This window comes from Halichoerus grypus, chromosome 9 (genome assembly GCF_964656455.1).
Source record: "Halichoerus grypus chromosome 9, mHalGry1.hap1.1, whole genome shotgun sequence".
In the NCBI taxonomy this organism is placed as follows: domain Eukaryota; kingdom Metazoa; phylum Chordata; class Mammalia; order Carnivora; family Phocidae; genus Halichoerus; species Halichoerus grypus.
Window position 1 is genome coordinate 33,867,513 of NC_135720.1, and position 13,037 is coordinate 33,880,549.

A 13,037-nucleotide genomic window follows, 5' to 3' on the forward strand; every position below is an offset into this window, starting at 1 on the left:
TGAGCTGTAAAAAAGAATGAAATCTTGCCATTTGTGACAACATGGATGGACCTAGAGGGTATTATGTAAATGAAATAAGGTAGAAAAGACAAATACTATATGATTTCACTTATATGTAAAATCTAAAAAAAAAAAAAAAAAAAAAAACCAAACGAATGAATGAACAAACAAAAAGCAGAAACAGACCCATAATTACAGAGAACAAATTGATGGTTGCCAGAGGGGTGATGGCGGGGGTATGGGCAAAATGGGTGAAGAAGAGTGGGAAGTATAGACTTCCAGGTATGGAATGAATAAGTCATGGGAATAAAAGGTACAGCATAGGGAATAGTCAATGATATTGCAATAGCATTGTGTGGTGACGGATGGTGCTTTACTTGTAGTGGTCATAGCATAATGTATACATTTGTCAAATTACATGTATACCTGAAACTAATGTAACGTTGTGTGTCAATTATACAATTAAACAAATTTTTAATTAGCCCCTTATGTTTCGATTAATAGTTTAGTAACCTTACTATATATATACATTTTGTCATAATCTAATTTCAAATTCTATTTGAAAAGATCATTAAGTTTGGCTTAGTGCTTCTTCCTTAATGAAAATCTAATGAAAGCAGTGAACTCTTTCCTAAGAAAATGCACATACACTTTGAACTTGAAAGTTTGCATGAAGCATTTAGAGTTTAGGGACCATGGATATAATTCAATCATACTCTGCTCCACTATATTTCATCTGATTTTAGGGACACATGTTAATCACTCTTGCCACTCTCCAGAGACTCTCATTTTGATAGGCCTGGGTAGCATATCCAATAGCTATGAAAGGAGCATACTACTGATCACCCACAAGGGGAGCCAAATGCTGAGAATTACAACTATGATGAACAGATGTCTTTGATGAAGAACGGCTCTGCATTATCACATGTTCTGAGTATAGAAATGTAATACATTTCTTTCTAATATGTTCTCTAAGAACATTGATCCCCTGTATTTCTTAAAATCATGCTTTCCAAAGGAAACCCAGACACATGGTCTGACAAAACATTATTTTGTGAACACTGGTTTATAAAATTGTGAGGACTTTAAATTTTGAATCCTGTACTGTACTCTAAATACTGTAGTACAGTATTGGACAAATGTAGTTTAAATACCGCATCTCTCAATATTTGTGAAATCTCTAGTTCTGAAACAATACCATCAACATTATCTTCCTTGTTTTCCAGTACTTTCTATATGCTTAGTACTCTTCCAAGCACTTTCAATATATTACCTCATTTAATCTTTACAGTAACCTTGTTTGTTTGGTACTATTATCCTACTTTACAAAAGAGAGAACTTTGTCAAAGGAAGATTAAGTAACTTGCCCCAGACCACACAGCTAGTTAGTAGGTATTCAAACCTAGGGAGTCTGGCTCCAGGGTCAACACTCTGTTTGGTGATATTACCTCTCCTAGTCAAATCTATCTAGAAAACCTGTCACTTCTCAGAAAAGACAATTTCCTACTCATCTCTAAGTCGTCTGGGGCCGATATGACCTAATAATTCAACATATATACATGACTCAGGCAGTTATTTAAGCCACACACACACAAATAAATAAATTAGACCCTTACTGGACCAATTCTTCGGGTAGTGTAGTTGATGGGTAGCCCGCCAACATACAGCATTCCCACAACATCCAGGATATCCGCTTTCTTGGGACTGATGGTTCTGTTGGAGGCATCATCTACATAAATAATTCCTTCTTGCTTAATTCGCATAATCTTAATCTATAAAAAGAAGAAGACTCATTAAAGCCAATCATGGATAAATTTCAAATACGCAGAGTGTAAGATGTAGGAACTTCCTGGATATTCGTCAGGAAAAATGAAAGAATTTACTAAGTGCCTAATATGTGTGAAATCCATAAGTGAAATTAACCAGTTTTTACAGAATATCCCACACTCTGTCTTTTCCATGACTACCATCTCCAAAAGGGTACAAAATCATCCTGGGTGAGTTTTAGATTAAAGACTTTGCTATAGGTTGCCAAGGGAGCCTATGTATCAGGAGGCATGCATGTTGTCAGGAGCCTTGCCAATTGAGAGCTCGGTCCTGAATTAAGTGGGCTGCAAAATTCATGTCCGGTTTTAAACATGCATTTGTTTGAGCTAAGCCTGGTCTCCCCTGCACAATTTCAGATCTGCTACATCCCTCTGCCTAATAGGCACTTCTCACGCGGAATGGAAGGAAGGGCTGCTCATCAAGGCTGCACAGCCGTTTCCACGGCAGCCGTGATTGGTACAAAGGGAGGGAGGAAGACGGACAGCTCCCTGATGCTGAAATTATAGCAGTGGGGTGAATTCTCTTTGGGGGCAGGGCGAAATCAGGGGTTGTCAAGACTGGCTTGGGCATAAAAAACTTCGGTCTGAGTTTAGGAAAAGGAACGGGTGGCCCAGTCTAATGTTGGAGTACAATGATGGTTTAAAATGAATCTACATCAGGATTAGAATAATTAAGACCTCATTTTACACTTATCTATTCTGGTTTGGGAAGCAATTGTTTAAAAAAAAAATCTTCAAAAATAAATCCCTCCTTAAGTTGGCTGCTTATAGTATTTAAACTTTCTTTCTTAATCCCAGACGCATTGTGGACCAACAATATGTCAGTTTTTCAACTGTCATGTTTATTCTATTAGCCAGAGAGGAGAATAAGCCTTAATGAGAGCTCCTTCATGAAGATCTGTATTTGCTACTCATAAGCTCCCAGGCAAATAGGAAGATTCCATTTCTTATTTCCAAGATAACAAATTGATTGACTTTGCATTTGTATTGTATTTTTTCAGGTTCTCTGACTTTCTATAGGATATGCCAAGTCACAGTATGTTAATATATAAAATCCACCACCTAATAATATCACACTCTCAAAATTAAACATTTTATTGGTCGACCGAGGGAAGCTTTACTGAATAGGCGATCACAGGTGCAGAAACAAATTCTGAGTTTTCATTTTAATCAGGCAGTATATTATCTATTTGCAGTCATGCCAAAGAGGACAGTAAGGTGGCAGATGATCCTTCTGTGCCCATAATAGTACCAGTTTCTGGGGGTAAGGCCAATGTTTTAAAAGTTGTTCCAAATGGCTATCGCTGGAAATGTGGCCCTAGAGCCCTTTAAACATGATCTAGCAGATTCTCAGACTCTTGGTTTTCACAGACCAGTATGGGGTGTGATGGGGGAGGGGAGGGCAAGTGTTAGGGCCCATTTTAGTTTCCCAGCTTTTAAGTTCGTCAAATATTACTTCATAAAAGAGAGGCCATTTTAGCACCTTTTAAAAGGAAGGACATATAATCTCAGGATAAATATTACTCCTTTACATTGAAGACATAGAGCTAATTTAAGATGAACATGCTCCATCGTCCCACATTTCTCACTGAGAGTAGCATGTCTTCAACTACCTGGCCCTGGTTTGTGGACAGATGTTTGGGAACCACAGCGGTATGGTAATAATGGCATCTTGTGGTACCGCGATGCAGCATGTGAGTGCTCGAACATAAACCCACCCGGGTCCGATTACATTTCCCCAGGCTGGGCAACTGTTGTCTGTGGCGCTGGCTTTATTTTTAGCCTCAGCCACATTCCAGTAGCAGCAGGGTCAGGATCTGCACTGGCAACATTGTATCTGCACCCGGGGAAGGCCTGTGGCTGCCACCCGGCATCCCCCTCAGGGGACACTGCCAACCTCCCATGGACTATTATTACCTTGTGCCACTGACCGTCGTTGATTTTGGTGGGGATCATGGTGTGGGTGTCACCGCTTCCCAAGTCATAACTGAAATAGGGCAATCCATTTCTCAGCTGAACGGTAGCAAAATCCGCATGATTGATCCGAGCCATGTAAAAAAGCAGGCCCGATTCAGCTTCCGTTCGCACTTCAAACTCAATTGTGAGGCTGCGGAAAGAAAGCATGCAAAATAAAACCGAAAAACAAAAGCATTCTTATTCTGAGATTAAGTTGCCTCTGATCCCGTAGGTGAATTGTCATAAAGGACAGTAAAACGTTCTCTGAGATGAGGACTTTCCAGGTGATTCCAAATCCACTTTTCCTGCTGATTTCCAAAACTGAGCTCCGCAGGCTCAGGCCATTAGAATTCGATTCTCTATTGTACTCCGTGAATTAAAAGGCTTACTGCATTAAATAAGTGTAGTTGATTAAAACTTGAATAAGTGCAAATACTTAGTTCTTCCATTTATCAGTTCTTTTCCAATATCTCAGAATAATACATACCGGTTTTTAACTTTGGTGTCATCAAAAGCAATTGCAATGTGGCTATTTCTTGAAAGCCCAAACTGCTTGCTCCCTAATAAAAGAGCTGGTTCTGATTCTGCTGCACAAGGACCCTGCAAAATTACCCAGGAGAGAAAGAGGAGATTATGGACTCTGCTCTTTAAAAATTTAATCCTGTTATCTAGTTATTTCTTTTATTTTCGCTTAATGTTCTTGTGTAATCTTATTGAAGCTCCTTAAGAAGAAAAATGGTCTCTTACTTATCTCCGTACTCTACCACATAGTAGGCACTTCCTATGAAATGTTCAGTGAGTGGGAATCCGTTTTCTTATAGTGCACCCTTGAATTGCCAAATCAATATGCTCAAAAATATTTATTGATCAATTCATGTTTTCATTACCCTCTAAGAAAAAAAAAACTGTTGATGTTTCTGAGAAAACTGGAGTTTCCTTTTCATGTTTACTTACTTATGAAGAGTTATAGTCTTCGAAGATGGGATGGGGAAAATGACAAGCTAGCCACCAAGTTATAAGAGTAGAAAAAATGTGTTCCTTCTTGCCCTCCCCATTTCTGTCTCCCACTACATTACTTCTTCTTGAAAATTATCCGTCTACTAGAAGGCTTCCATGAATTTAGACTTTCAAGATGGTGTATCTAAACTTGCAAGTCAGGCCATTCAGGCCCTGAGCCAGTTGCTAGGCAACCCAGTACATTTTTAATGTAACCCACCATATACCATTTCAACTGTCACTGTTCAAAGATCCACCTCCTGGGGTTCTTAGGAGGGAGAGCTCGGCGCAGGGCTGGCTTACTTGGTTTAATGCTCTGCTGTCACCATCTTGAGTTTCTTAATACTTTTTTTTTTTGTAAAAGGGGCCCTGCATTTTCATTTTGCTCTGGACCCTGCAAATGATATAGCCAGTCCTGGTTGGGTGGACTGTGTTTGGCCAGCATAACCCTTAGCTCAGTAGATAATCAAGGCTCCTCAAATTACTGAAGTCATAATTCCTTTCTCTGTTCTCTCTTTTCACAAAAGAGCTTGAAGTACAGGCTGCTTCGGGAGTCTTTGAGAACACGCAGTACGCGAGAAAATAAATAACCTGCACACTCTCAAACAACACATCTGTTTTTAAGATCTGCACTTAATAGCTTTGGATGGGCCACTGCCCCAGTGAGCGCTGACTCAGCAGAGGTTCTCAAACAGCCCAAGGCAAGCTTTTGATGGCAGAATGTTCTTCTCAGATAGAAGATGAGATGAATCATCAGCGCACAGGACATTCTTACTTGATGAGGAAAAGCCTTGTTCTCTTTTCTCTTGAGCTTAGTCAAACGGAGCACGCGGCTACAGCAGGTAAAAGGCTTTAAGTGTTTGAAATGCTGTAAAATTGGTCTTCGTGGAAGTATTTCCCTTCTTGCTTCCCAGGAGATGGTCAATTACAAAGAGCAAACTGTGGCAGAAATTCATACATATATGTAAAAACCCAGTGGGTAGAGCAGGAAAATGCTATTTATTCGCACAGCTGAATGGCCTCTCTTGGAATCAACATGTGGCCCCTTTCTTATTACACTGCCTGTAAAAAGAGCCCAAATGGAAAGGCTTTGGTAGCTTAATGTCTCAGCCAGCCATGACGCTATTAATAGACTTGGGATCATTTATCAACCTCTCACCCTATTTCCTGTACAGAGGCCCACTGCTACAAACATTAGTAGCCTGCAGTCCTCCTCTGAAATCTCTAAGAGAATCCTCCCTGCTGTGAGTCCATCAGGGGCAAAATTTGGCTAAAACATCTCTAACCCATCAGCTCTGAAAACTGGGAGATCAGAAAAGTCAGTGGATACTGAGGAATTAGGGAACCATGATGTGTGGCCAAAAAGAAAACCACCAGCAGGTTGTTATTGTTAATCATTGCAGTCACTCGTCTCGTTACTACATACAAATATTAATATAAAATAACTTTTCTAATATAATTTTTTAAATGATCCAAGTGGTGATTATAAAGATTAGGTATTTTATTGGTAGTAGCTGTAGGTCATGGAGAACTTTTGTCTTTATATATTTTGGGCACTGAGGCCCAAACGCCATGGGAAGCTTGCTTGCTGGTGGACTGGACAGAGATTTCCAGCACTGGCCCTGAGCTGATTAGCAGTTTTCTATCACATACTGTCAGATCTTCTAGATGCAGAAGACCCTGCTTACGTTATTTTAGGAAAACCTTTGACCAGAAAAGGACAGGGACTTCGTGAGGGTTCTTCTAAGAAGCATTACATGACACATCCACTGGAAATTGAGGAAGAAGACCAGTTCCTGCTTCACTTTTATAACAGGTGGATCTTGAGGAGCAGGTAGAAATGGTGGCTAATAAAACAGTGTCCTCATACTGGCCAATGTTGTAGAAGAGAGTGATAACAAACAGGTCACCCTACTAGGTAACCTCAAAGTCTAAAAGCCATATGCTAAGTTCATTGTATGTTAAGGACACCCAGATTGATCTTTTATATCATCAATTTGCAACAGGATGGATATTATGAATATTTCTTGAATAAAACGTCTACCACCTTCCTTTATAAAATTGGCAGTTGGAAGAGGACCGAGAAATGCTAGTAGAGGAGAATTTTTATATATATGTAGTTTTGGATTTAAATGGGAAGACAGGGGCTCCTGGGTGGCTCAGTCGTTAAGCGTCTGCCTTTGGCTCAGGTCATGATCCCAGGGTCCTGGGATCGAGCCCCACATCGGGCTCCCTGCTCAGCGGGAAGCCTGCTTCTCCCTCTCCCACTCCCGCTGCTTGTGTTCCCTCTCTCGCTGTTTCTCTCTCTGTCAAATAAATAAATAAAATCTTTAAAAAAAATAAATGGGAAGACGATTTTCCCATAATGTTTTTGGTGAACGTGTAGCCCTCTCCTCTCATTTGGCTAAAGGCAAGTGGGACTGGATCTCGTCTGCGCTGCCTCACTTTCCCCTGGGTGAGTCTGAAACCAGGCTGAACTTGGGACGCATGCAGGAGGGCACAGACCCCAGTGATTCCCCCCTCTCCCTAGAGCCCCTCAGAGGCCCCCTGCTCCTCCCACTGCTCAAGCATTGTCTTTTTTTCTCCCTCTAATATCTTAAAGGGAATCTGTGAGATGGAGCAGAAAGTACCCCGTGGTTTGCACATGAATAAGATGATCTTATGCTTCCTAGAGAAATCAAATGGGTAAGAAAAAGGGTCTTCTAATGAGGTAATTCCAAGGAAGGTTTTTTTTAAAAAATTTTTTAAAAGATTTTATTTATTTGAGAGAAAGTGCAAGCAGGGGGAGGGAGAGGGACAAGCAGACTCTGTGCTGAGCACAGAGCCTGGCAGGGGAAGCAGGTGGCTCCCTCTCACCACCCGGAGTTCACAAACTGAACCAAAATCAAGAGCCTGATTCTTAACCAACTGAGTCACCTAGGTGCCCCTCTAAGGAAGCTTTGAAAAAGAATGATGGTTGCAAGACAAATTCCTCCACCAAGCTAATGTGAGCTGGAGGGAAGGCATCATCTTTATGTATGTGATACTTTACCTGTATTATTTTGGAAACACTTATCTTTGAAATGTATTAAAACAACAATAAAAAAAAAAACACACAAAAAAACCAACAAAAAACCCACAGGCTCATCAATCTCAACATGTTACAATCCTGCCACCTTGTGGGGACTCTTTGAAGTACTGCTAGTGCATAAGGGGGAAAAATGGGATCTGGAGGACACGGTGTGCTTGCTTGTCTCTGTTTGACAGGTGACAAGCTGTGGGCAGACAGGATTGGGGGGGGAGGTGGAAAGGGGGAGGTCTGAATGTGGCGATGCACGTGCTGATCAGAGCAGTGGCATAGCTGGAGAGGACTGTGAAGGAAGCCACGCTTCCTAAAGCCGAGCTTAGGCAAATGGATCATGCCACAGATTAGTAACAGTGAAAACTTTTTCGCCTCACAGTTACTCCATCTCCGGTCAGACTAAAGCAGTGGTCATTTCCAACTGCTGTTTGTTGGCTGACACTTGGACATGAGTTATTGGCTTCAGAGTAGCATGTGATTGGTAGGCAAGCGTTCCTTGAATTCAGATTGGTGCATAACAGAGATTTAAATTGCATTTATCAAAACTGGCATCTTTGTTCTTGAAAGCACCGAGTGATGAATGATCATAAAAACTGCATCATTTTCTTCTTTCATGAGTCAGTAATCCCTCTAAAAAATGTGGGCTAAAATCACATCTGAGAATTTGGAGGTTTCTTTGTGATGCTCTTTTTTAATGGATGAATACTAAGTGGAAGATACTTTTTACAGCACTGACTTTAATGTTCTGAAATATAAAATCCCTACTCAAGCTGTTTATCGAGAAAGTGAATTATGTTACCACCCTGCACAGGAGCTCTTTTGGTAAATATTGGGCATTTGTAGTAATATTTACACACTAACGCCTGAATGGAGATTTCTTGTGGTATGGAAAATGTGTGTTTTCCCTTTAAATACATATCAGTGTCCAACTGATTCATCCTTTGGCATGGACTGTGCTTAGCTTTTAAAGTTGTAGTATTAAAGTTGCTAGAGAAATAGCTTTCTTTTGGTCTATTCTTTCCTTCTCTGCCCGCTTCTTTCCCCCAACTCTCCAAAGCCCTTAACAACACAGGGACTGTTCATGGCTATTTATATCACTGTTCTTAGTGTTCACATTTCAGATTTCAAGGTTCAAAATTCAACTTTCCAACGAGCTTCAAGTAAAAAAAATACAACCAGTTCATTGTATACAAATCCGCACAGGCCATGCTGGTTATAAAGACTTGGTATAAACACCCTATATACCTGCAGATGGTGTTTGTAGAAGTCTACAGTCCTCTCTAACCCCACCCAACCACCCTCCCTGAGAAATCTCCACAAATACAATATGTAGAAATATTTAATCCAGCTCTAAATGGGCCAAAGAATAAGAGAAAAGCATAAAGGGAAGATGGGCTACCACACCAGCAAATGAGATAATATACATACGATGCCCTCTGATCAATGGCGTTTTGGCCTATATTAATGATGGGACTGACATAGTCCATTTCGTGGGGCAGGGCTTTCTCAGGATACCCTGAAACTGCGCTGGGGTCTAGTGAATGCCATCCTCATGGTGTAAGATGTTGGCAGGGAGGGGTGTGATGGTGTAAAGGAGAAGAAGAAGGGGACCGAGAATAGGGGATCGTTTCTGTCCACTCTGCTAGAACAAAGAGAGGATAGTTCCTACGTCAGGAATTAACTTGTCTTAGTTCTTAACTACATTCTTACAATCTAAATTCTGATTAGAAAAAGGGAAGAAGATGGTGAGAATGGAAAATGATGTGAGACTGGAGCTACAATAGCCATATCCTACTGGAGTCTAATTTTTTTTTTTTTTTTTTAAAGATTTTATTTATTTGACAGAGACACAGAGAGAGAGGGAACACAAGCAGGGGGAGTGGGAGAAGGAGAAGCAGGCTTCCCGCTGAGCAGGGAGCCCGATGCGGGGCTCGATCCCAGGACCCTGGGATCATGACCTGAGCCGAAGGCAGACGCTTAATGACTGAGCCACCCAGGCGCCCCTGGAGTCTGTAATTGTTGAAACGTGGAATACTCACCCCCTTTTCTCCTGGCATTTGCTCTCCCCCTAAAAATGTGAAAAGCTAACTATTCCCACAGAAGAATGAGGCGTTACTGTGAGCCAGGCAATGTGCTGAGTGCTTTGTATACAGTGTATCATTTATTGCCTCACGATAATCCTTGCAGGTAGATAGTATCCTCCTTATTTTTCAATGGGTCAGTCTTACATTTAGAGAGGACAAGTAACCCGACAGAGTCCACTGAGTAAAAGTAGGTGGGCTATGGCAGGGCAGGTGGGCAGGCCCAGTTTCCAGACCACTGGAGTAAAGGCCAGTATGCTTCCTTAGTGGCCCCCAACGTGGAGGGCGTGAGGGGGGCCATTCACCACGTCGCACTTCCCCAGAGGGGAAATCAGCTATCTAGTGGGATGTTGCAGAGGAATAAAGGTTGAAAGCCACCGCTTTTGATTTCTCTTTTTAAAAAAGTTACGAAAATAAAACACATGTAAGAATTTTCTTTTAGATGATGAAAATCATCTCTAGTCCATAATCCATCTGCTGTTAGCATCTGATATATTTTTTGCAAGGGGTTTTTTAATGCGTTTTTCTATCTGTTGATGTAGATGTGATTATGCAGTATGTATGGTTTTATATCCTGTTTTTTCCATACTTACAACATGTCATCATCATTTTGTATTGTTTCAATTGAAAGATTTTATGTACAACAGTGTGATGACATATTAAAATTTGCATTTTATAGACCTGTTTTTACACTTCCAGAAACCACTAATCATTTTGTTTGGATGGCGTTTAATGGGACCCTGCCATGTTTCCAATTTTCAATCTTGAAAACTAGCAGTTTGTGTTTGTAGCCCACACTCCACACTTATCCCAACTGACCTCCACCCATACTCGCTCACTGTCATTTATATTAATGTCTGATTTCTCAGATCTCTGTCTCTCCCTTGCTAGCAATGATGATATCGTATTCATTTTTGCATTTAGTAGGCTCTTAACAGATTATGTTATAAATTGTCAAACCTCTAACTTTTAGTCACCTTTAAAAAACAGACACTTCTCTCCACACAAAGAATGAAAATAAGAGAAAGAAATCAAATTAAAAGATATGTATAGTTCCATGATCTGAAACTGTAAAAATATAACTCAATAGGGATGGAAATTCTAAGAAATGTAATTATGACCACATAGCGTAAATAATTATAAAGTACAAGAGAAGGGGAGATAGCTGTTGGAATTTAGATATCGGGGTTTTAGTGCCAACTATCAATAATGTGTGTGATCACAGGCCATGAGGTACGTTCTAGGGCTTTGTTTTCCAATGTGTAAATTAAGAGTCAGAACCTTTAAGGTCTCTTCTAGCTCTGATGTTCTGTGAGTCTTTGTACACCAGCCCACGGGACTGCCACTCAACTTCTCTTTTGCTTTTGTCTTGTCTAAGTGGGATGCTCTGTTTTGGAAAAGTTAAAACATACACTGCTGAGAGAAAATGGAAATTGGAATTAGAACAGAAGGTTACAAGAAAACTTAAATGAGTTAAAATCTCCAGTCCCAGATGGGAAAGTATCTTTATTTTCAGAAAAAGGGAAAAAATGTGATCTCGAGAAACCATGGAGGGAAATGCTTGAGACTCCCTATAAAACACAGTTTGTGTGGGCACTTATAAAAGAAAAGCAATCACTGCGGACCAGCAAGCTTCTCCACCAGTTAACTGTACCAAGTCAAGATGGGCTGGCTGAGACACCTGATGCAAGAGAAGTTCAAGTCATACAAAGGCGCCCAAGATTGTGGTTGACTGAATAGGGGACCTGATGATGAGCTAATAGCGAGATCTGTTTAAAACATTAAAGTATTCTCAGGTGTAAAATATGAGGACAAACCAAAGGAATGAGAGGTACTGCTGTCCCCTGAACTGGGCACTTTGAGTAATACGGTCTTTTCTAGGTGCCACATTTTGAAAGGGATATTTCAAACTTAAGAATATTGATCAGTGGAAATATGGGAATTAGAAATTAGGTCACATGAGGGGGTGCCTGGGTGGTTCAGTCAGTTAAGCATCTGCCTTCAACTCAGGTCATGATCTCAGAGTCCTGGGATCAAGCCCCATGTTGGGCTCCCTGCTCAGCAGGGAGTCTGCTTCTCCCTCTCCCTCTGCCCCTACCCCCCGCCCCCCGTGCTCTCTCTGTCTCTTTCTCAAATAAATAAAATCTTTAAAAAAATAAAATAAAATATTGGGTGCCTGGGTGGCTCAGTTGGTTAAGCATCTGCCTTCAGCTCAGGTCAGGATCCCAGGGTCCTCCAACAGAGTCGCACATTGGGCTCCCTGCTCAGCAGGGAGTCTGCTTTTCCCTCTCCCTCTGCTACTCCCCCTGCTCATGCTCGCTCTCTTGCACTCTCTCTCCCTCGCGCGCACGCACACTCTCTTTCTCTCAAAGTGGGAGGACCGGTTAGCCTGGTGATGGGTATTAAAGAGGGCTTGTTCTGCATGGAGCACTGGGTGTTATGCGCAAACAATGAATCATGGAACACTACATCAAAAACTAATGATGTAATGTATGGTGATTAACATAACATAATAATAATAATAATAAATCTTAAAAAAAAAAAACAGTATGGAGTTTCCTCAAAAAGTTGAAAATAGAGCTACCGTATGACCCAGCAATTGCACTACTGGGTATTTACCCCAAAGATACAAAAGTAGTGATCCAAAGGGGTACGTGCACCCCAATGTTTATAGCAGCAATGTCCACAATAGCCAAACTACGGAAAGAACCAAGATGTCCACTGACAGATGAATGGATAAAGAAGATGTGGTATACACACACACACACACACACACACACACACACACACACACACACACAATGGAATATTATGCAGCCATCAAAAGGAATGAAATCTTGCCATTTGCACCGATGTGGACGGAACTGGAGGGTATTATGCTGAGTGAAATAAGTCAATCAGAGAAAGACATGTATTGGATGATCTCACTGATATGAGGAATTCTTAATCTTAGGAAACAAACTGAGGGTTGCTGGAGTGGTGGGGGGTGGGAGGGATGGGGTGGCTGGGTGATAGACATTGGGGAGGGTATGTGCTATGGTGAGTGCTGTGAATTGTGTAAGACTGTTGAATCACAGACCTGTACCTCTGAAACAAATAATACATTATATGTTAAAA

At 41.0% G+C, this 13,037-nt stretch overlaps 1 protein-coding gene across 2 annotated transcripts in view; it reads right to left on the minus strand.

Annotated features, from left to right (window-relative positions):
- The window catches only part of LAMA2 (laminin subunit alpha 2), a 622,013-nt gene that overhangs the window by 18,747 nt on the left and 590,229 nt on the right, over positions 1-13,037 (minus strand). For both annotated transcript variants that reach the window (XM_078054754.1, XM_078054753.1), the window contains 3 exons: positions 4,270-4,382; positions 3,744-3,933; positions 1,617-1,772 (listed from right to left, as the gene is read on the minus strand). In XM_078054754.1, coding sequence (XP_077910880.1) covers positions 1,617-1,772; positions 3,744-3,933; positions 4,270-4,382 — 459 coding nt within the window. The remainder of the gene's footprint in view (positions 1-1,616; positions 1,773-3,743; positions 3,934-4,269; positions 4,383-13,037) is intronic.